The sequence below is a fragment of the Mercenaria mercenaria genome, chromosome 16 (genome assembly GCF_021730395.1).
Source record: "Mercenaria mercenaria strain notata chromosome 16, MADL_Memer_1, whole genome shotgun sequence".
Lineage (NCBI taxonomy): Eukaryota > Metazoa > Mollusca > Bivalvia > Venerida > Veneridae > Mercenaria > Mercenaria mercenaria.
Window position 1 is genome coordinate 67904971 of NC_069376.1, and position 25553 is coordinate 67930523.

Sequence of the window (25553 nt, forward strand, 5' to 3'; positions counted from 1 at the left end):
TCATTTTTAAGTACAAACAAGTAACGCATACATTTTCAGACAATGATTATTTACATCTTATACAAGTGATTCCCGAGCAGAGGGAAATTTGTACTCACTTTGCTGGGTTAAAAGTAAATGGATAGTTCTTTAGGCACACATTATATTGACCGCCCAAACAGTTACTCAAGAGCCAGACATTTCCATCCGCACTTTCAACCGGGCCTCGTTACCGCAAAACAGTTTCCCGAGAGCTACATATTTTCTTCCGCACCTTCAACCTCTGAAAGATTCTGATACTATAAACTGCTCGATTTCTTAATTGAGAAATACTTCGTGCAGGTATGCAAAACTTCTGAAGGCATACGACATTTGAGCATACTCAACTTTCCTGAAATGCATTTAAGGTTGTCATTTTTTTTGACCGCAATGATTCTCAGACATTTTTTTAGAAATTTAAACAATTACATGTATAATGTTACCTATTCGAAGACTAAATTTGTTTATACTTCGTAATACAATGCATTGCTAAAATTTAGTCGATTATCATTTATTGTTACATGACACCGTTTAAGCTTCTTCCTTTTCATGTTTATATGAAGAAATCTTAATAAAACACATTAAAAAGAAATACTGTCATATCCGCTTTTAAAGACGAGAAAAATGACTTGTATTTACTTTACATTATGCTCGCTCGGTTAGCTCTATATTCATATTCAGGAGCTCGGATCCTGGGCGAGAAGTATGCTCCATGCTTTCCGTGGTGATCGGCTTAAGATCGGGGGGAGCACTGGTAAAAATTCACCGTAAACAACTAAAATGCTGTTGAAAAAATATTGTTAAACCGAAATATTTTATTTACACCATATGTAACTAGATAGCTTCTGAAAAATTAGCATAAAATAAAATCATTCAAATAGTTTTATTTCGGTTCTATGTATGTTGAAAGTAAGTACTGTTGTTGATATTTTTTATTTAGCTAAGAATGTTATAATTAATATCTGTAATGGAGCTGTTGTTGCTAATTACAATAATTATATATTCAGAGTCATAACTATAATTGTTTACATTATACATTGTATATTATTATATTAAGGGGTTTGCCTCCAGATTTATATGAATATTTTCGAAAATCAGAAAGTGCCTTCCTTAGTTAATTTTTGTAAATACTAAATAAAATTAAAGTGACTCAATGAGTTCAAAACATTATTTTTATTGCATTGTGTACTATATACAGGAAATCTCTCTAAAGCGTTAGTCACGCAATAAAAGATGTGATGTAAAACAGAATTAATTAGCTGCATGTATTTCACACCATACTTGATATACTATGACTTGTGACGTTTAAATTCCAATATGTGTACATGAACGTTGCAGTCTGTGCGTCATTACGCTGCCCCTTTAAGGTAAAAGAAAAATGAAAAGCAAAATATCTAAAACAAAATTCAATCGGTTAAAATGAAGTAGAGCGCTTAAGTATTCGTAAGGTGAGATTTTCAAGTTATGCTCAGCTCCTACGGAGATTGAAGGGGCAATTATTCTAAACATCCACAAAGCAGCGGGCATATTTTGAAAGAGTTTCTGTGACATTCGTGACAGGGGAACTCAGGTGTGGTAATATGTCTATAGATGTAAATCAAAACGCTGCCACAATACATAAATTAGAAATAACAGTTCTTAAAAACGTTATCATATATCGAACGCAAAATATTAGCTTACGATGCCCTGCAAACACAAAGTCTTGACCATGTTGCCAGAACGTTTTGTTTTCTTCTTATTTGACATACGGTCAAGTATCCTGTCGAAATGAATGCATAGCTTCTTTCGCAGTGTAAAAAATCTTGGTTCATGGGTTATCAAACGGATCCGATAAATGAGTTCTCGGAATTCGCACATGTACTGTCTTCTGCAAATTGTCAAATTTAACATCATAACAAAGTATTGTCATAGTTTTATGTCCTCGCGCAATATAACTCACAAAACTATAAACTCACAAAAGAGAAAAACTGTCTGTCATCCATAATTTAGAGTGATTGGAATATGCATGTTGAAGCTGACAGTTATATATATGAATTACCCAAGAACGAACCCATGGCCCGAGAAACAAGTACAATGTATTAACACATTATTCTTTTTTTTTTCATTATTCGTTAACTGCTAAACATTTAGAATTACCTTCTTTAACTGATTTTTTTCTGTTAATTATCGCAATATTATCAAGTGAAATATATCTGGTATCTTCGCAGTGAAAAATATCAAATATACTTTTCGCTGGTAAGAAATTTAAACCATAAAATGGATAAAATTAGTAAAGATATGACATAAAAAGTGAATTTGTTTGTTTTTAATTGTATTATCAAAGTATATATTACTTACGAACACCATATCTTTCATTCAAAAAACAGCATCTGGTGATCACTCATGAAAGATATTTTAATCTTACACATACACAAACCAATATCCTCTGTATGATCAGCTTTTTTAACGTTCTGTTAACTAACAAAAAATATCGTAAAACAAATTAATTAAGGCACCAATTAAGACGAAGGTAACCGCTGGCATCAGGATTCTCTAGGGTAGAGACCACCAATTGTTTTCCCATAGACTTACATTATAACATTATGGCGTGTACGGCCTTCCATACATCGAAACATGTATATCTAACTACATATTTTTCAAGAACTATCTTAGTTCTACCAAAATATCGGACGAAAAACATATGAATAGTGATACTTTATTTAAGTAATTTTCGTGTGAATGAGATGACCCCCTGTTTACATCGTTGGCATGGCGGGAGAAATTCGTTTGATAAAACTTTTTTTCAATACACATAAAATGTAGCAAATTTTGTCAAAATGTATAATAAAATACTGTAAATGCAGTGAAAAAATATCAATTTTGAAAAAATAATCACTTCCTGGGTTTGTTTACATGACTGACCAATCAGAACGCACAGACGTTACCTTATTCCCAGGTATACACTTACCTCATTCCCAGTAAGTTCCCTGTACTTTTTTGAATTGGTGGTCTCTGACCTATAGATGAATGTTTTGTATCACATTTTCCAATTTTACAGTGATATTGTCAAACATGATCCGATATCAAATGTTTTACAAAGTTTCATCAAGAAATGTTCAGTTTTAAGAAAGATATGGACAGTTTACTGAGGTCACCCCCTGTCGATTTATATGCCCAGATTCAGACCCTGTCGTCGTCTGATTGTAATTTTTCGTGAAGATTTAAGTTATCTGCACTGGATTTGACTTGGAAGCTGAAATATGATTCATTCCGTAAAAAATAGAAATAAAGTCTATTAATTTTGATCATTCTCGGACATTACAGAGATAAAAATGATCCTTTTTGGCCCTAAAGCTCAGATAAAAATGGGCACATTTGTCCAAAAAAGAGGCCAAAATTAAAAAAATATTCAAATTTCACGCTTATTTTAGCACGAAAACGTCTTTCTACATCATTTACAACAGATTTGTGGCCATTAACATTACCTGTGATGTCTTCCGACGAAAGTCATGTTTTAGCTCAAATATAGGGTAGAGACCACCAATTGTTTTCCCATAGACTTACATTATAACATTATGGCGTGTACGGCCTTCCATACATCGAAACATGTATATCTAACTACATATTTTTCAAGAACTATCTTAGTTCTACCAAAATATCGGACGAAAAACATATGAATAGTGATACTTTATTTAAGTAATTTTCGTGTGAATGAGACAAGACAAGACAAGACAAGACAATTTTATTGCAACTCATTTAGGCTTAAAAGCCCATCATGACATAAATGTTACATAATACAAGACATACAGCAAACAGTGGTGTACATCACGATATAAAAGTTACTATAAAGAGTTATATAACATGTAGACGAACGACAGAAAAGAAAAAGTCACAACCATAAAACACACAAACAAAACAAAAGCGGAGAAGGCCATCTTTGACAAGTTTACAAGAGTTGTACAACTTGACATAGATCTATTTAAATCAACAAACAGAAGCAAAATTAATGCTTAGATAAGTAGTTTCAAAACAGAAGCAATTAACCAAATAGATACTATATATATGGGCCGTTTAACAATACATTTAAATACAACATATATAGAACAATCAGTTCAATCACAGCCTTGTCGAAACGAAATACAAGACCTGAGAAAACACACACATTTAACTACAACCATAATATAAAACATATTAATATAGAGTATTACAGAGTAGACTGTCTAAGTTTAAATGCATTAAATATAAATATTCCTAAATTTTGTATTATTTTCTTATTTTCGGAGTTCAAAAGTTCTATAAATTTAAACATATTTGGTCTAATCCAGTATTTTCTTGGTATATATTGTTTTCTTAAATCATTATACAAATCACATTCTATTATAAAATGGTATTCATCTTCTAATTTTTGACAAATAATACATTTCCTTTCATCTAATGGAGTGCTAACTGGTCTTACCCATCTTCCAGCTTCTACTTGTAATTTATGAGAAGATACCCTTAAACGTGTAACAGATATACAAAATTTATTTACATTAAAATATTCAAGATACGGCTGAAATCTAAAAATTGAAATTCTCTTATACAATAAAGCTCTAGAAGAATTATTTATTCTTGAATTCCAATTTTGTATAAATTGATCATTTAATCTTTGTTTAACCATATATAAAAACATATCGACATTACCTACACCTTGATATATCCAAGCATCTACAAAACCCAGCGAACAAAGTAAATCTTTAAGAAAAGAGCACCAGTTATGTCTACCATGATTTTCAAAGTCGTTTTTCAACAATGTGTATGTAATAAAAACATATTTATTATGACCAAGTTGTAATATTTTTAACCAATATTTTACTATATTATACATGTGAATTGTTCTGTAAGATACTCGACCCAATTCGCCATATATGAAGTCATTCTGAGTTACCTTTTTAACTCCTAAAAGTTTCTTGCAAAATTGCATGTGCACCCTCTCGACGGATAAATCATTTACAAAACCCCAAACTTCGCTGCAATAGTTTAAAATAGGTGACACAAGCTTATCAAATAATTCCAATTTATGTTTTGGTGATATATAAGTAAACTTATACAAATATTTATTTAATTTGAATATTGCTTTTTGTGCTTGGCCTGCTAAAGTATTTTGGGCTGAACTCAGTGACCCTCCACAAGTAAATACTATACCTAAGTAACAAAATTTATTGACAATTTCAATCCTAAAACCATCATATAGAAATTCTATGTTTCTTGGAATACTACCTCCTTTTTTAAAAATCATTACTTTTGTTTTTGTAACATTTACCTTAAGTTTCCAAAGCATGCAATAATTATGTAGCAGATTAATATTATTTTGTAATTCTTCAGCAGAATTTGCAAATATAACTATATCGTCTGCATACAACAATAAAAATACTTTAAACATATTAACATCTATTCCAGCTGCATCACTATTGATAAATACATCTTCCAAATCATTGATAAATATTGTGAATAAAAAGGGAGATAAACACTCCCCCTGTCTGACCCCTAACATACAAGAGTACTCTTCGCTTAAGGTATTACAATATTTAACTCTAGACTTAACTGATTCATAAATTGATTTTACAATATCTAAAATGTTACCTCGCAGTCCTAATTTTATTAATTTATACCATAGATTATCTCTTACCACATAATCAAAAGCCTTCGTGTAATCAACAAATAAAGTATACAGTTGCTTCCCTTGATTCAAAAAATGCGATATTAAACCATTTAATACAAATACATTGTCAACAGTACTCATTTTTGACCTGAACCCCGCTTGGGCCTCAACATATACACTGTAATTCTCAGCCCATGATTTTAACCTATTATTTATTATACGGGTGAATAGTTTACCTATACAGCTTAATAAAGTAATGCCACGATAATTTTCAACATTATTTATGCTTCCTTTTTTGTGTAACGGAATAACGTAACCTTCTGACCATCGCTCAGGAAATAACCTATTTCAAATATTTTATTGAACAAAGAAAACAAAACAGGCACTATAGTATGTTTACCGTTTATAAAAAATTCATTAATAAGTAGATCAGGACCGGCAGATCTGTTATTTTTCAATTCTTTAATCGCAGTATTTATCTCATCTATGCTTATTTGACAATTTAATTCTTGAAACATTATTTTAAATTCTTCGTGTTCATAACGGTTAACAAAATTCAAAATGTCTTCATCCGGAATGAAAAATCTGTCTTGCGGGTTATTTACCGCTTTAAAATACAGTTCAAAAGTAGATAAGGGAATATTTGATTGTTTAACACCACTGGATTCCTTTAACATATTCCAGTATAGACGAGCATTTTTATATCTGGCTTTCAATAGCTCACTAGTTTTTTCTTTATCAAAATTATATCTACATTTTCTTAACAAAGATTTATAATCAGATCTTGCATTCACCATATATATTCTGTTTGCATCATTTGGGCAATTCCTGTATTTATTCAGGCACTTATAAAATATTTGCTGCTTTTCATAACATTCCTCGTCATACCATGGCTGATTGAAATCACAGTTATGTACGCTAGACTCATTATCTATTTTTATTTTCTTCATAAAAGGGGAGGCAACATTACTAAAAATAATTTCTAATTTCTGTATACAATTATCAATGTCACAACTTGAACTACTTGACAAAATATCATTAGATAATATGTTGAAGGATTCTGTATTCTCATCATTCGACAATAATTCAATGTACTGATCTTTTAACTCAGATTTCCATACATATTTATAACTTGGACACATAAATTCATGTTGCGTATCGCTATTTCTGCATTCATCCTCTTCCATTCTTTTGAATGAAAAAGTGACAGTCAAGAGGCAGTGATCCGAAACTATATTTGGGCAGTCGACCGAAAAATTTTGTATATTCTCAAACATACTAGATTTACATAACAAGTAGTCAACAACGCTACAACCTCTGTTATTAACAAAAGTATATTTCCCCAGATTTACATCATCACCTTTTCGGCCATTTATAATTCTATAACCTGTTTGTTTGCAAAAATCAAGCAATAATCTTCCATTATTGTTAACATGTCCATGGTCCTGTGAGAATCGTTTTAAAGTAAAATCTGCGGTATAATCATCTGGTAAAATATCATTATTACCAACATTTAATGTATCATCTGTTACAAAATCTGGAAGTGTAGAAGTGCGGGCATTGAAATCGCCAAAAAGTGAATAGTAACAATTATCGTTTGAAATATTTTCAACATGTATTACCGAGTCAATCAACCGATCAAATGTATTATCCTCTACAACAGTCTGTCTACTACTATTATCTGGGATAACATAACAAAGTCCAATGAAAACATCTCTATCCAACGATAACTTATTTCCTGAAATCTTAACCCAAATAATGTCATCATGAGAAGTAAATATCAATGTATCATCTGACACTAAATTATTTTTAACGTATATAATTACACCACCTGAATTACGTGTCGCAGTGCTTTTAATATCAGATCTGTGCAAAACAAAATGTTCAAAACCATCAACCTGTAAATTTGAATACACATCTGTCCATGTTTCAGTAAATAATATAATATCATTTCTTTTAAAAACATCTTTTAAAAACACTGAATTCAGTTTATTTGTTCGTTTGCTTTGCAGGCCATTAATGTTCATGTAAGCACAACGAATAAGGACCTCCCCCGCACTGTACTATCTATCATCTCGACTACTATCCTGGTTTTCCCTGTTTCTATTTATAGAAGCTGGGGAAAACCTGTTCCTGTTCAAAGATACGCTTCGCCTATACGGACTATATGATTGTTTACGCCTAGTGCGATTCCTTGCACGTGAAACATGTGTAGCCTTAGTGCTTTCACTGTCAACAATTTTCGGGATTGTTTCATCGTTTGTTGATTGTGGAGATTTCTGTGCACTTAAATATGTTTTTGGGATACATTCCTGTGTTTGATCTAGGATCGTGGATGAATCTCTCATTAAAGTAAGTGTTTCTCCAAATGTTGTTGACCTAGAAAAATCACCCTGTTCACTCTGTGATCCTATGTTTGCTGTTACACTATGACAAGGTAAAATATCTTGTCTACATTCTATTTCTTGTGGCACACTTTGACTGGGGGGCATAATCTGTTCACTATTATTGCATATCATGGGCGGAGGTATTAATTCTGGATTGTCATTCACTGAACTGGTCAACGTGTTGGTTACGGATGACTGAATGTTTAAACCATTTATTTCACCTGTATTCAGCAGATTAGTGAATGTAAGCTGTTGATCTGACTGTTCTGATTGGGCTGGTGCGTAGCCGGTATGGAAAAAACCTGGCGGGGGCCTGACTTGTCTCACACTTTGAGCAAGTTCAATATTATTTTGCGACTGCATGTTATTTGTTGGAAACACGTACTCCTTTTGCTGTATGGATTCAGGTACATATTGCCGAGCTTGACTGTTGCCACTATGTTCACTTATGAGTTCAACGTGAGAAAGTCTGTCATAGTTCACATAATGGTTCCAATGAGATGACCCCCTGTTTACATCGTTGGCATGGCGGGAGAAATTCGTTTGATAAAACTTTTTTTCAATACACATAAAATGTAGCAAATTTTGTCAAAATGTATAATAAAATACTGTAAATGCAGTGAAAAAATATCAATTTTGAAAAAATAATCACTTCCTGGGTTTGTTTACATGACTGACCAATCAGAACGCACAGACGTTACCTTATTCCCAGGTATACACTTACCTCATTCCCAGTAAGTTCCCTGTACTTTTTTGAATTGGTGGTCTCTGACCTATAGATGAATGTTTTGTATCACATTTTCCAATTTTACAGTGATATTGTCAAACATGATCCGATACCAAATGTTTTACAAAGTTTCATCAAGAAATGTTCAGTTTTAAGAAAGATATGGACAGTTTACTGAGGTCACCCCCTGTCGATTTATATGCCCAGATTCAGACCCTGTCGTCGTCTGATTGTAATTTTTCGTGAAGATTTAAGTTATCTGCACTGGATTTGACTTGGAAGCTGAAATATGATTCATTCCGTAAAAAATAGAAATAAAGTCTATTAATTTTGATCATTCTCGGACATTACAGAGATAAAAATGATCCTTTTTGGCCCTAAAGCTCAGATAAAAATGGGCACATTTGTCCAAAAAAGAGGCCAAAATTAAAAAAATATTCAAATTTCACGCTTATTTTAGCACGAAAACGTCTTTCTACATCATTTACAACAGATTTGTGGCCATTAACATTACCTGTGATGTCTTCCGACGAAAGTCATGTTTTAGCTCAAATATAGGGTAGAGACCACCAATTGTTTTCCCATAGACTTACATTATAACATTATGGCGTGTACGGCCTTCCATACATCGAAACATGTATATCTAACTACATATTTTTCAAGAACTATCTTAGTTCTACCAAAATATCGGACGAAAAACATATGAATAGTGATACTTTATTTAAGTAATTTTCGTGTGAATGAGATGACCCCCTGTTTACATCGTTGGCATGGCGGGAGAAATTCGTTTGATAAAACTTTTTTTCAATACACATAAAATGTAGCAAATTTTGTCAAAATGTATAATAAAATACTGTAAATGCAGTGAAAAAATATCAATTTTGAAAAAATAATCACTTCCTGGGTTTGTTTACATGACTGACCAATCAGAACGCACAGACGTTACCTTATTCCCAGGTATACACTTACCTCATTCCCAGTAAGTTCCCTGTACTTTTTTGAATTGGTGGTCTCTGACCTCTAACGGTTTTCGACGTCATTGACGTCACTTTGGCATCTTTTGAATTTTCCGTTGGCAGCAGAAGTGACGTCATAATGTTTTGCGTTACGCACAGTAACAAAGTTCCACTTTAGTTTTATCGTTTTTAGCGTAACGTTATGTTCTTATGGGAAACTACCATAATTTGAATCGAGAAATATACTATAAGGAATGGAGAGAAACTATCAAGGTACCCGTTTTTTTTTTTCGACGTAAAGAATATATTATCAGTGCACGAACCACTGGTTGTCATTAACAGCACGTGAGTCATCTGGCATGGGAGGTGCCAGATGGGTTTTGCCGGCATGGATAAAATCACCGGAAATGCCAGTCCGGTGTGCAAGAATGATTTGGTTAGTCGCGCACAAAACATCACTTTTAATTTCCACCGTGTTTCAAAGTTACCGGAATGTACAGGGAATGTTAAAAAATAAAAATCCTTATTTCTGGTCTTAATTAGCTGACCTTTAAGAAGATGATTGAATGTGAAAAATAAAGTTAAAAAAAGATATTGTAACTGATGGCATTAATAGCTTGTGTTAAGAGGCCTTTGAATATATAAGTTAAAGACTATGATGATACCCAAGAACAAAATCAAATTGGACGGCTTGTAGAAGTTACATACAAGGAAGGGGGAAACGGAAAACCAGGGATAGATCTTGCCTTGTTTAAGATTGACAAACGGCCACCCTCAGAAGGAACTTTTCCAGATATTCAGGGAACAACAACAAGTAAGTTTATTGACAAAATGTTAATACTTTAAAGAAAATACAAATCTATCTTAATGAGCACATAGGAAGTGCATGCTAACTTATATACTTATCTGGAGAATTAGCTATAAAGAAACCGACTACATATCCATACCATTTATTTAAATATCTATTAATTTACGAGCTATTTCTATATATATATATATATTCATACATACATATATTTTTTTTGAAATGATCATGTAAAGTTTGGCAGTTGGTTGGCTATGACTGACTCATTAAAACTAGCATGTCAATACTAGATATTTGCAAATTAACCAAATAGCACAAGTATATAGAATTAAGCATTATTACTAAATCATGTATCTACAAATAATGATATTTCCATGTAAGATGTGAGAATATTTGATAAAATAAGCACTAGAATGCCATAGCTCGGGTTAAACCCGAGCCCTGCCAAGGACTAGGGCTATTATATCAAACCCCGCAAACACTGCATTCAATCAGACACTTTCAAATTTGAAGAATTTTTTATTATAAGTGGTCTCCCGATAAACCAATGGGGCCCCCCTGAAAAACTTGAACATGATTTTCTTGTAATAAAGTTAACCTCCGGATGTCGGTAGGTTAAGAGTTTCCGGATGTCGAAAAACTCAGCCTCCGGATATCGGTAGGTGGTGCCGGATGTCGGTCACCGACTTTCGCTAAGATGGCCGACCCATACGGGCAAAATGGCTCATCTTCAACATATATAAATTGCCTCCGGAATTCGGAAAGATTATTTCGCTTGAACTTAAGGCAAGCGTATAACGAACTAGAGATAAACTCTGGATGTCAGAAAAGTCATTACGCTGGATTTGCAGACGCTAAAAAACAAATACTGGTTCCTCCGGATATCGGACAGATCAATTGTTCTAGTTTAACACTGTGTATTAAGTATATATTCAAATTAGTATGCATCAGGTTATAACATTCCAATACCGAGCCCAATATAGTTACAAACAATAATCTTAACATCTTTCGTCCGGGAAGCAAGCATAATTATAATATATGATTGCATTTAAACCGTGCTTCAAATTACATAAAAATATATCATTCGCTATAGCAGAGAGATGAACATAATCCCTAAATAAATAATTTCTTTCTGATATTTGACGATGTCTTATGTAAGCCCCTCCAATTTGGCGACACAATCCTGCCATTACAGTATTGAAACGTCTTCGGGCTTTGTTTAATTTTGTGTGATTTACCGCATTCCTACACACCAATCGCGGAAGAATTTGCGACCAAATAATTCTTGCATTTGTTAATGACTGTATATTTTGTACGGCATCTATAGCTAGTAGCTCGGTGCTGTTTAATGGGCTCTGGCCAATATCGTTTCCGCCACAGTGTATCACTATATAATCAGGAGGCACATACCTAGTGAACAGATTCTGAATTTTTTCTACTAAATGATGAATTCTCATGCCCGGCTGATAATCCCAGTATATACTGACATTGGGTAATTGAAGATTCTTGTCTTGCGTATGGCAGAAGGCATCTCGGATAATCGAAGACCCAACTATCCATACTGTAGTGATATCTGAAAATGTTATAAACTTATAATCTAATGTATCTCTTGTAAGCGACTGACCTCCAACGTCCGTAAGTCCTGATTGTTTGCTCAGGGACACCCTTAACATACAAATATGAAGCTATTCGAAATGAGTGCGTTTGAAAGGACTTAAGCGGATATACCAAAAATGTTAGAGACTTACGAAGCATTTGTCTAAACTGATACTGAGTCAATGGCGCACCGTTTAAATGACAGAGAAATTGTCTATCTACGTTTGGTCTGGCTAAATAAAATTGTGTAACGCTTTCCCTTAGCAAAATACAATCGCTCGATTGCAAATCGATCTTTATCTTAGCGCCTTTGCCTAACTGATCAGTTTTTGACGTGGCAAGATGCACCTGAATATAATTTTGAAATATGATAATATTTTGTTTCGGAAAATTTATTTCACTGACCCTCAATAAACCAAAGAATGCCAGTAAAAATGCCGTCTTGAAGAGAAGTGCTTCGTACTCTGAGCTACAAATTAGACACAAATATTTTGTGATGTCAGTTAACATAACTATGGTGATTGGTTGTCTTACGTCCCGTCTACATTGTAAACGCTTCATGCCTTCAATCATTTTCCGAATAAAGAAATTCTGTGTAGTATCTACTAAATTATTGATTTTACATGTGAATGAAACTGCAGCCACGTGACAACCAACAGACCTGTATGAATAGCCATTCCGCGACATATAAGCTATATATACTGCCAATTGTTGGACGCTTGGAGGCCAGTGCTTGCTGTAATGCATTCGTTGCCTAAAGTTTTCGAACGCGTCAGTTCCAACTCTGTAACATTTATGTGTATTTTCTGAGATAGATCCTTTAATCAATCTGCTAATTTCGTGCTGATAAACTCCTGAAATTCAGAGGGAATCATGAGAGGGGTTTCGCTAGCGAAGGCTGGTAATAAAGTTTTAATTCTGTTAAATTGTAGACGGCTTATAGCATCGCAAAGTTCGTTTGCTCTTGACGTGATGTGAACAGCCTTAACTTGTATATTGTTTTCTAAAAGAACTAAAACTAGTTTTCTTAACAAGTCTAACACCCGTTGGTTACGGGATGTCTTTTTGTTAATAATATGAACGAGACTCATGTTATCACAATGTAGCATTAGCTTCTTTCCTTTTAATTGTTTACCCCACATTAAAAAGGCCAAAAGGATCGGGACTAATTCTAAAAGTGTGGTGTCCCTAAACACAGCCTCATTCCAGTGACCAGGCCATTTATAAACTAACCATTCTCCGTTCAAGTAAGCACCACATGCTAACGATTTGTTTCCGGCGGCGTCGGTGTACAGATTAATGTGGTTATGTGAAAGCCATTCCTGTTCTGACATAATGGTGGTTCCATTAAATGAGTTTAAAAAGGTTAACCACATGTTTAAGTCTTCTTTCGTGTCCTTATTAAGACGGACATAGTGATGAGGTAATTTGGCTTGGACTTGCGCTTGATACAATCTACAGCTGAAAGTTCTGCCAGTAGGAATGGCTTTCGAGAAAAAATTAAGGCTTCCAAGTATGGACTGCAGTGCTTTTAAAGTTATTTTCTTTTTCGAAATAGCTTCTAAAATCTGTGTTTTTGCCTTTTCAATTTTATCACTGGGTACCCGGATTTCCATACAGATGGTATCTATTTCTGAACCAAGGTAAACTAATGTAGTGACGGGACCTTCCGATTTTTCGGCATTTATTGGAACTTGAATATCATTGCAAATATATTCAAAAGATGATAAAAGATCAGAGCAATCACTTGTACCAGCTTTACCGACAAAGAAAAAATCATCCAAATAATGATCTAGATTTTTTGAATTAGCGAACATTGCTACAGCATATTGTAATGACGTTGCGAAACGTTCAGAAATAGCCGGACTAATAGAACAACCTTGCGGAAGCATTTTTTGAATCCAAAATTTGTTATCGCATTTAATTCCAAGAATATTAAAATCCTCTGGATGAAAAGGTATTAAATTAAATGCAGATTTAACGTCCCGTTTCCCCATTAACGTACCCTGTCCTAGCCTTTGTATAATATCAATAACATTGTCAAACTTTGAATATTGAACAGAAGACAATTCTGGGTCTATAAAATCATTAACGCTATTCCCGTATGGGTATGATAGGTGTATTATTAATCGCATACCGCCAGTGCTTTTTGGCACCAGTCCGACAGGGTTGGTCCGAAGGTTCGAGAATGGTTCCGTCTTAAATGGCCCAAGTATTCTACCAAGGTCCACCTCTTTATATAATTTTGAAAGAACTAAATCTTGGTTTAATACTGCAGACTTTAAATTTTTTGAATGAAGTGCGTAACGAGGACCATGGTATTCGATTCGAAACCCCTCTCTGAAACCGGATAATAAATAATTTCTTTCATTATGGTCGTAGTCGTGGAGCCACATGTCTAAGCGCACCGGATCTATCGGTGTATGGCCTAGGTCCCATAGATGAGCCATTAGAAACTTGTCTGTAAACGGGCCTTGGGAGTCTTGGTCTGAAATAATTCATGCCTCTAGTTTGTTGTAGTTAAAAAACATTTTTGTAAATTACTGAAGAATGTGACCCTGAGCATTTTTTACATTTATGAGAGTACTGGCATGCGTATTTTGAACAGTAACCTTTTCATTAAAATAAAAACAAGGCCTTAATTTGTCACTCACCGGTGTGTGGCTGGTCATAGTAATAAGCCAGATTTCGGCATCTATAAATGACCATTTCATATTTGTATACTTAGAAAGTTTCTGCCGGAACATCTGATCATATTTACACCACCCAAAAGAGTTTTGTTTAGAAGCTGAACGTATTGTATTAACATACTGCAATAAATCTCTTGCAAGATAAGGCATTTTTGTAACATTATGCTCATATAAACCAAAAATGCATCAGTCCACTTTTCAATTGACAAAATTTCGTTTGTTTTTGAAGGAGGCAAACTAACTTGCAGCTCACCATTGACTAATATAATAACTTGTTTACTAGCTACATCTTTTTCTAATAATGATGAGAGTTCGATAAACTCTCCTCGCCAACATTTTTCCTTTATATTTTGACTAACATGCAAGGGAAGATTTGTACATATAGATGTCATAAAAGTTTCATTACCTGACATATGTGAATTAGCCTCCGACAGTGGCTGAGCCATGTATTGCTGGGTACTATGTGCGGGAACATTGCTAGTGGGTCGTATAACGGGCCCAGAGTTGCTAAAGTAGGGGTACACTGGTTGTTGGACATTCACAGCTGATGTAACACTTGCATCTGAAATAGTGTTTACATTGTGATCCATGCCAGATGCTGTCCCTGGTTGGATAGATCTACTTGTCAAATGGTCCGATGATACATATTGACCAAAAGTGTTAATGTCCGAGTTAGTTTGTTGCGTGTTCGTATTAGCATATCCGACAAATGATGCGTTTCCATGGCAACTGAAACTTTGAGAACCTGTCATTGGATTACTAGGCAATTGTGCCGATGTCGCATAGGATACTGTTCCTGGTTGGGTACTCATCAAATATTCCGACGATATATATTGACCGGAAGTGTAATTGCCCGGATTAGTTTGTTGTGAGATAGTATTAACATATCCGGCAGATGGTGCGTTTCCATGGCAATTGAAATTCTGAGAACATGCCATTAGGTTACTAGGCAATTGTGTCGACGTTGCATACTGGAAGGTGTCACTATGCACTGATATGACAGTTTCGGGAATGTAAGCGTTTCCAATGTTTGAGTAACCATGTTGCGTGGGATTGACTATAGAATCAGAGCTGCCTTGTAGCTGATCGTTGCATTCACGAGAATTACAAGTCCCTGTTTGTAAATTGGCAGCTGTAACAGTATGCGCAGGTTGAGGTGTTACCACCGTTGAAGCTGGGTCTGAATTAAGGCACTGCCCAGCGGACTGTGGAGTAGCTGACGCTAACCTCTGTAACTCTGTGGCTACTTCTTGTCGCCGAGCATTACGCCTGGGTCTGCCAGTCACAGTTGTAATACGTAGCCTTCGTTGTCGTGGCATGCTTGAATAAAATATTTAATTTGCTAGAGGTTATGTCTATCACAAATAATTTTACAATTTAGCTTGTTAAAATATAAAATGAAATGGCTCTACCATTCTAGTTTATCGACACTAGCTAGTCTAAAAACCTGTTTTGACTCAAATTTTCAAAATTATATATTCCATGTAAATGATCCATCGTACTTTGCAAACATTTAAAATCATTATAATATACTGTAAGCATGTAAATAACATTTTTTCAACATAATTTTAATTAGAGTTTACAAAACGTGACCTGTTTGTTCGGCTTCCCAGACGAAAAGGAGGAGCTCTGTGCGTTTCTTCTTGATGACGCTGGCTTGATGACGTAGTTATAAACCGCGTGCATGCCAACCAACAAGACCGGAGGAGGTAGCTCCCATAACATCTCCAGATAAAGACATCTATTTGGAGACAAGATCCAAATAACTGTAATTACTTAAAACGTAATATCAAGTATTAAGGTATTAGACCGGTAATAGAGTACTTCCTTTTTCAAGTGTATTGAATCCCTACCATAAACCTACTTTAACTGCAATTTTCTAGGGGGCGTTGGTTCAAGCCCTACTGGGACCATTTTTTCCCCTTATTTTCCTTTTATCTAGTAAGATTTTACTTCTTTCATTACTTATTATTGATTTATTGTACAAAAGTGGGAAAAAAATCATTTGATAAACAATTTCTTGCTGTTCAAAGTGAATTTACCTCTGAAACAGAAGGGGTAGAGTTAGACATCTTCAGAAATACTGAGCTACATGCGGTAAAAGTTCTCTATCTTAAGATTACATATTGTGGAAGATATGTAGGTAGGTTTTACTTTTGCCCCAAGGTTATTTTTGAATGAAGGGAGCAACATTCAAAACAGACCCGCAGGATTCGACATTAATTTTTCAATGTTGGAGTTAGAATTCTGTCTCATTAAATCCGTTTACTTGAGGCTCCCTAGAAAAAGTTTTAGTTTGTGTTCTACAATTGTTACCAATAGTTTGATGTTTCTTTTATCAAGTTTAATGGTATAATGAATTTTCTGCAAACAATTTGGATTGTGGCCATCACTTCGAAATTTTTCTCTACTTGAGCTTGAGGAAATACCATAAATTATACAAAATTTATAAAAAAAAATACGACACGGTAAAAGTAGTTTAAAATTTGCAACACAGTGCGAAACAAGATTTTAGTTTCAATGTGTTAAATGTTTAAAATTGTTTGAATTAATGTAGCAATATGTACATAAATCAGTGTATTTAGGTAAATTTCAATCACATTTTGTTTCTACAGTGTAAGATAGTTATTCATCTATATTCTTAAAACTATGCTGAAAAGAGATTGACTGAATAAGTTTGCAGATGAAGTTGTGAAAACACATTTATTCGGGAAGGGCCTAAATTGTCCACCCGAAAATTTCCAGTACATCTGTATATTACCTGTATTATAAGAATGATTTTCATGAAGTTTTCGTGAGTTACAAAACTTTTGAATTCCCTATGCTATGATTGTAACATCACGTTATCGTTGGAGCATATATATTATATTTTGCATCTATTTATAAATTATAGCCTCGTTTCGGAGCATTCTTCCGACAAAAACGAAAATGCGCGACAGGTTCTTAAACAGCTGGAAAACATACTTCCGGTTTGAAATAGGCGAAAGGTTTTTGTTGATTTGTTGATTATTCTTGAACATATTCATGGCTATTTGGTCAGATCCGATGCAGCGGGTATTATTTTCAGTAAATATGAAGTCTCAGCAACAAACTCTGGTTTTCATATAATACTCGTTCGGTTGTTAGTAGTGGACCTTTAAATATTGAAGGTATAATGACACTTCCCCAAAATTACATGACAGCCACTCAACACCTGACTCCAGTATATCTATCTGTATGTTTATCGGGACACCCTATATTGTAATATTTACAAGCAATGAGAAATGTACAATAACTGAAGTGACAGCAGGAGGATACAAGAAAATCTGACAATTTAACAATACTTCTAGCGAATAGAGTCAGGGGTTCGTTATTATGCCTTGTGTATAGAACTAATGTGTTGGCTACGTTTTGTGTCCTAGGCAAACCAGTGCTCTAGCCACATTAACAGTGTTTCTCCTGGGGGTTTATCGCACTACATAAGAATAAGAAAATTGTTACTCTCATGTAGTATAGAACAGAAAACATTTCATATATGGAAAACACTGCAATCACCTCACCTGTACATTAGATACTCATCATCTATATATTGTAGTGTCTGTCAACGTTCAATGCAATTTCGCCAGATGCCAGGAAACCCATCATCCACTGATGGCCCTATTCACTTGTAAATTCAATAACTAAGTTTTGCAGTTTCTCTTGTTCTCTGTGTTAACATTTAACGTTGGCAGATAAGGAAAGACATATTTTGATTCTACAAGTCATAACAATAAATGCATTACCATGTTCATTTTTTATATATATAAATCTGATGATACCCATTAAAGAAATCAGAAAAACATTGTCTATAAACAGTATCATAATTATCATAATATTTTTGTATTTCAATTCTGCTTAGAAATAATAAAAAGTTAGCCTTTAACGCATGTTTTCTTGGATGGAGAGTTTGTAAGCTCTTTACTAGTACGATTATTTTTCCCTGATTAAGTTCCATGTGCGTACCCCTTTTCCGCCGAACAATTATGTTTATTTTACATAGCTGATAGAAGCAATACTAGTATACCCTTCCTTAAAAAGTTATGTCAACAATACTAAGTCTTTATTTCTAACAAGTTATGAGCGTAAAAAGCGGGACAAACATGAAATATTTTATGTCTCTGGCTTTACATAACTTTTGGAATAGGTGAATGAGCGGATGGCAAATGCCTGAACCCTTAATAAACTCAAAAGCATGTATTTTACAAATATCAGATTGTATTTTACAAAACCATACATGTAGTTCCATTGCCCTTACTATATTTGTCCTAAAATGTACTAACTAGACAATTAGACTTGTTCAATTTTTATCACATGTTTTGTACTCATTTTCGGTCTCTAGGTAATTTATGCACATCATGGATTCATGGACTGAGGGAAGGTATCAAAGAGATCTAGCTTTTTTTCCATCTGTACAAAAAGTTGAAATGATCTTTCCCAAATGTATTAACACAATCTAAATGCCATATCGGCTGCCAAATTTGCATACTGTTGCAATTATGGAGACAATTACAGAGGTTGAAACATGTTCTCTTGGTGTTTTAATGGGCAATTATGATTAAAAGCATTAAATTTTATGAATCCCTGTCACTACACAATAAAAAAAAGGCCCGCTCTGAAATTTTGAAATCAGATTGAAAAAAATGAAGCGAGCGGAAGCCGATTTTCAAAAAAAAAAAACACATTTTTTTATTTTGTAAAAAAAAATGGAGAGGGAAATCCGTTGACCAAGTAATCAATTTGGTGTGGCCTAAAAGTCGGAAAACAAAGATTCTCAAAGGCCATAAAAACATTTAAGGTCGGGCCAAACATTTAGGGTAGGTCCATATACCGGAAAGAAACATTTTTTTACGCCTAATGTTATCAAATACACGCATATTGTAAAAATACATGTATTGCAAATCTCTTCAATTTATTATTATTGCGATTAAAAACGTTTTATATAAGCAATATTAATTCATAGTTTAAGTGAGCAAAATATAAGATACATCTTATGACACTGTTTTTACAGGAATTCGGTACGACTCTGGTAAAGTCTGGGGAAAGGAAGGAGTCCCACCTAATCAACCACAGGTACAAAAATTCGGCTTCGTAACAGGGCTAACATATGGAGAAATTCAGTTCGACAATGGAGTTGTCAGAGAGAAACCGTTCCACAGTGAAATGGAATTAGAAACCACAAAGTATACAACAACACTATATAACCAATATCTTATCAAATCAAACGACGTTAATGTTCAGTTTAGTAAATTAGGAGATTCAGGGGCTCTTGTATTTATGAAAGACAATACTGGCGAAGAAAATGATTTACGGTGCATTGGTATGGTGGTAGGAGTACTGAACGACAATTTGTGTGCTGTCACGCCTATTACAGCTATACTTGAAGAACTGAAAGTTACAACACTCAAGTCGTTTGTACCAACTTGGGAGCAGATTGAGGGACGTTTAAGAGAAATGGAAGAGCGCTTAGAGAATGTAATAACAAGAACAGTTAACGCTGCTGTTACGAATGCATTAGCGAGTCGCCAGAATCCATCTTAGTAAATTTGCAGCTGGAAGCGTTTATGGTTACAAATCAGTTTCATCTATGATACATTACAAACGTGCTAATTTGTATTTATTTGTTTATTGGGATGAGCGTCCTGCCATCACAACTGCAGGTCATATCGCGACTTTCCATTTTTTTATAGCGGAGGAAGACTTTGCCTAATATCAGTCACGGGCGGGCATCTTCATAGGCAAACGCTAATAAACTACTGCTCCGGTGTATATCATGCCGATACATTGAGATATAATTATGTTTTCGATCAAATGTTCACAACTGAAGTTAGTAACAGCTGGTTTGTAACCGGTGATGTTTTTCATCCATAGGTTTTAGAAAGTTATTAGTAATATATTTACGCCTTTTGGACTTTGGAGAATCAAGTATAGAATTTGCAGATTGAATTAAACAATAAAACATGTATCGGGCCAGTAATTGGAACGAATGGCCTGGTTTTCTAGTGGTAACACACTTGACTGTCCTGGATTCGAATCCAGGTCAAGCCACAACGAGGTGTGTGAGTATAATTTCATACTCATGTCGGTCGATCCGCCGGAAGATAATTTGAGTTCTACATACAAGAAAGATAAGTCTCCTTAAAGTTCTTTTAGAGATATTGTTCTTAAAATAGACCAAACATATTTTTGTCATTCTATCGACCAAGGTCCAGTTGTTCGAGGGTCTAGCAACAAAACTTCAAGCAACAAAACAAACAGACGGCATTTAGAAATCTTAGAGTATCGATATTTAGAAAATCCCACTTCATTGCCTACAACAAAACACAACTAGAGGTCTCCAAATGGAGTTAACACATTCGTTTTAAAGCTCATACGTGCGTTACGATGCGCATTCGTACATTTTGCTCATATTATTGTGCGCAGCGAAATACCACAAATTTCGGTCTTATCCGAAACCGAACAAGTAGTTCCATGTCCTCCAAAAATGTTACGTAATTAAAGTCTTTATAACTTTCAGAAAGCTTCTGAGATTCAACTTTATCAAAAACATGCATTGCTTAAGTACATATTTGTCATAATCTGTATTATATAACAAAAACAAAGCGTATGAAAATGAGCATGCTTGCTTTGATCACATGACCAAAACAATTCTTCATTACGTGACCAAAATAAACTATAAATAACCGACAAAAATAGTACGATGCTTCAGCACCATCCGCTTAATTAAAATCAAGTTGCATCTTTTGTAAACATTTTAAATTAAAACTCAGTTCCTGCTAGAAAAGTTAATTGAATATTTTTTTATTTTAACGACACCTAAGAGCTTGTTTTGGTCATATGATCAGAAAAATTTTCCCTGTTTTGTTTGATTTTAAATTTGATACGTTTGCACTTTACGTTTTACAGCTGATTTAATATAAGTGTTCTGTTAATAAAACGTTTTACAGCTGATTTAATATAAGTGTTCTATTAAATTTAAATATATATATAATATAAATGAGTTTACAGAATAAAATATATTGTTTGAAAGAAAGAAGATTTACTGATAATATAAATCCCCATTATGTTACAACAAAAAACGGGAGAAAAATGATAATGGCTACCTGTACATCTTGTGGAAAAATGAAATCAAAGTTTGTTAAAAGTACAGGGGGTAATTTAGATATTCACAAAGCAATGTTACCTTTATTACCTAAAAAGGGGTTAACACTCCCAGGATATAATTATTGTGGGCCGGGAAACCCCACAGATAATGGGCCCCCTGTCAATGAACTAGATGCGACATGTAAGACCCATGACCTTTGCTATGACAACAACATTGATAAGACCAAATGTGACAAACAGATGCTTTCCGACTTAAATAACACTAAATCAAAAACATTTGGGGAAAAGATTGCAAAACATTTAGTTGTGAAACCTATAATTAAAACGAAATACAAACTTGGACTGGGACAAAAACGAAAGTCAAAAAACGGGAAAAGGGGGTAGAGTATACCCCCGAAATCACATGGAGCGATGAATTAGCAGAAGAATTACACAAACCAATTAAAAGAAAATTTAGGAAACGAAGAGTGATTGTTCATGATATTGATGATACTTGGTCAGCTGATTTAGTTGACATGCAAGCTTTTTCAAAATATAATAAAGGAGTAAAGTACTTGTTAACCGTTATTGATATATTTAGTAAATATGCTTGGGTTATTCCATTAAAGAATAAAACAGGAGAATCTGTTACAGAAGCATTTGAAAAAATAGTTTTAGAAGGACGATTACCAGTAAATTTATGGGTGGATGAAGGAAAAGAATTTTATAATAAAAAGTTTGAATCATTTTTAAATAAATATAAGATTAATATGTATCATACATTTAATGAAGGAAAGGCTGTAGTAATAGAAAGATTTAATAGAAGTTTAAAAAGAATAATGTGGAAATATTTTACAGCAAATAATACTTATACTTATTTAGATAATTTACAGGAAATGGTTGATAAATATAACAAAACAAAACACTCTAGTATAAAAATAACACCAACCGAAGCTAGTAAAAACTTAAATAAAGGTACTGTTTACTTTAATTTATATGGTAATTTAAAGATACCAAAGAGTAAAGCAAAATTTAAAATTGGTAATCGAGTTCGCTTAAGTAAACTGAAAAGACATTTCGAAAAAGGATATACACCAAACTGGACAGAGGAGATATTTATAATTTATAAAATTAATAATACAAATCCCAGAACATACACTATAAAAGATTTAAATGATGAAATAATTCAAGGTTCATTTTATGAACAAGAACTTTTACCTACTACACAAGAGGTTTTTAGAATAGAAAAAGTTATCAGACGAGACTATAAGAAAAAACAAGCTTTAGTAAAATGGAAAGGTTACAATGAAAAATTTAATAGTTGGGTACCATTTAGTGAACTGGAAGAAATTTAATTTAAAACAATATTAATAATATTAATTATATAAACGAGTTATAAAAATCTAATTTCTAATAATGGAATAGAAACAATAGATCAGTTAATCATTCACTTAACTAAACTAGCTGCTGCTTACAGAAAAAGTTATAAATTTTGTGGGAGAGTAAGTACTGGGTTATATATTACAGCAGGTATCTTTGGTTGTTCAGCTGCATTAGCACTTGTTCCAGCTATTCCTATATTTGTAGCAGTTGCTGGCGCTGTTCCATCAGTAATTACCATATTTACTAATAGACTAAAACTTGACGACAAGAAATTTATTATAAAGGCACATCATCACAAAATAAAACAACTAATAACAAAAGCACGGATTGGAAAAGTAAATAAAGAAGATCAAAATAAAGTTATTCGGGATATTTTTACAATACTATTAGAAATGCAGAAAGAAAAAAATTATTCAACACCTCTTGAAATGCATATGAAGGAATTTAAACTTAACGGATATAAAAGCAAAAAAGAAGAAGAGTTGTATTAAAGATTATTAAAGATTATTAAAGATTTTTTCTATAAGTATTTTATATATAAATGAGAAAAATTATATCAGTTGAAGGTAATATTGCATCAGGAAAAAGTACGTTTTTAGATATTATTAAAGAATATAATCCTACTTTTAATATAATTCCAGAACCAATTCACGAATGGCAAAATGTTATGGACCCTGATTATAATTCATATAACCTTTTTGAACTTGCTGCTCAAGAACCTTCCAAATATTTATTTCCTTTTCAACTAACAACTTTAGATAGTCATATAAAAATGTTATCTTCTGCTAAACAGTTTGATGGCGTTTCTGTCCTTGAACGTTGTTATTTAACTAACAGTAACGTTTTTACAAAACAACATCACGACAACGGTGTTATAAATGACCCCGAGTGGGCAGTATACAATCTTTTCTTAACTGATCATATTATAAAACCATACGGAAAAAACCCAGTTGATGGATTTGTTTATGTTAAAACCGACCCAGAAATATGTTTTAAAAGACTTCAAAAAAGAAACAGAACGGAAGAAAACAAAGTTGGTTTAGATTATTTAGAAAAACTACACAAATTACACAAAGAATGGTTAAACAGAATGTCTCAAGAAGGTATTAAAATTTTAACAGTTGATAACAATTTAGAAAAAATGACTTTAAAATCTTATTCAAAAGATATAGATAATACAAACAAATTTCTCAAATCAATATAGTTTCTTTAGGTGTGTTTTTAAAGATTTTTTTCTATAAGTATATTATATATAGATGGTTAATAGAAAGGTAGATAGAATGATTATGCCAAAATTATCTAGCACTTTAGGAGAAATAATGAATCCAGACAAAAATTCATATAAGAAAGTTCTTAAAAGAAGAAATGTTATTAAATCAAAACTTGATCAAATAGTTAGCGACGAATATAAAAATCATGTCATTGATAAATTACAAAATATTATAGATCCTTATCTTTTAAAAAATAATTTATTTGAATGGGACTGTGGTTGTCTATTAACTGAAGAAGAAAATGCTGAAAGGTTATGTGATTGTCCCAGACCAAATAATATTCGAAACAATCCTAAAAAAGTTATTGCAACCGATTGTGATACTAATGAAGAAAAACATATAAAAGCACTTATGCAGCATCCAAAGACCTCGATATTAATTCTGGGTTAATAACAATGTGCTGCAAAGGAAAAAACCAAGTTAAAAGTGGAATATCAAAAACCAGCGGAAAAAGATATAAATTTAAATATTTTATTTCTTCTTAAACTTTATTTATTTTATTATTTTTTTAATCCTTTTTTCCTTAGTGATTTTTTTTCTAAATATAATATATAGATGGAAATCGAGAGATCTACAAAACAATATTATAAGAAATTTGAAATTAAAATTGAATATAGACAAGATCCAAAGAATCAATTATATTTAACTATAAACGACTCTTATGAAATACTTAAATCTGAACTTAAAGCTTTAAAAGGTATAAAAATAAACGTTGTTTTAAAAATAACTTTTGCAAAAATGGATAAAACTGATACAATATATAAATCAGCTTATTTTCAATCAAAGGCTTTAGAAATAATTAATACAAATGAAATAAAAAACACTTTACGTCAAGCTTTTGATGAAATAATAAATAGAATTGGTAATTGGATTTCAGAAGGAAGTGGCTGGAGAATAGAGTCAGTTGATGCTCATTATATAAATAGATATAAGTATAGTCCACTGGCCGCTTCAAGTTATTTAGAATTACCAAAACCATTACAAAATTCAATGAAAGGATTA

General features: G+C 33.2%; 1 protein-coding gene across 1 annotated transcript; it reads left to right on the top strand.

The window, feature by feature from the left end:
- The first annotated feature begins 8422 nt into the window (after window positions 1-8422).
- Window positions 8423-21765, top strand: LOC128549378 (uncharacterized). Its single transcript, XM_053526007.1, has 3 exons — window positions 8423-8432; window positions 10355-10522; window positions 19826-21765. The coding sequence occupies exons 1-3, from the start codon at window positions 8423-8425 to the stop codon at window positions 20353-20355; spliced, it is 708 nt and encodes a 235-aa protein (XP_053381982.1). The 3' UTR covers window positions 20356-21765.
- Window positions 21766-25553: the final 3788 nt, after the last annotated feature.

Excerpts from the sequence above, each read along its gene's own strand:
- LOC128549378 (XM_053526007.1), top strand. Across the intron at positions 10,523-19,825 it reads TATTCAGGGAACAACAACAA|GAATTCGGTACGACTCTGGT; the intron begins GTAAGTTTATTG and ends CTGTTTTTACAG.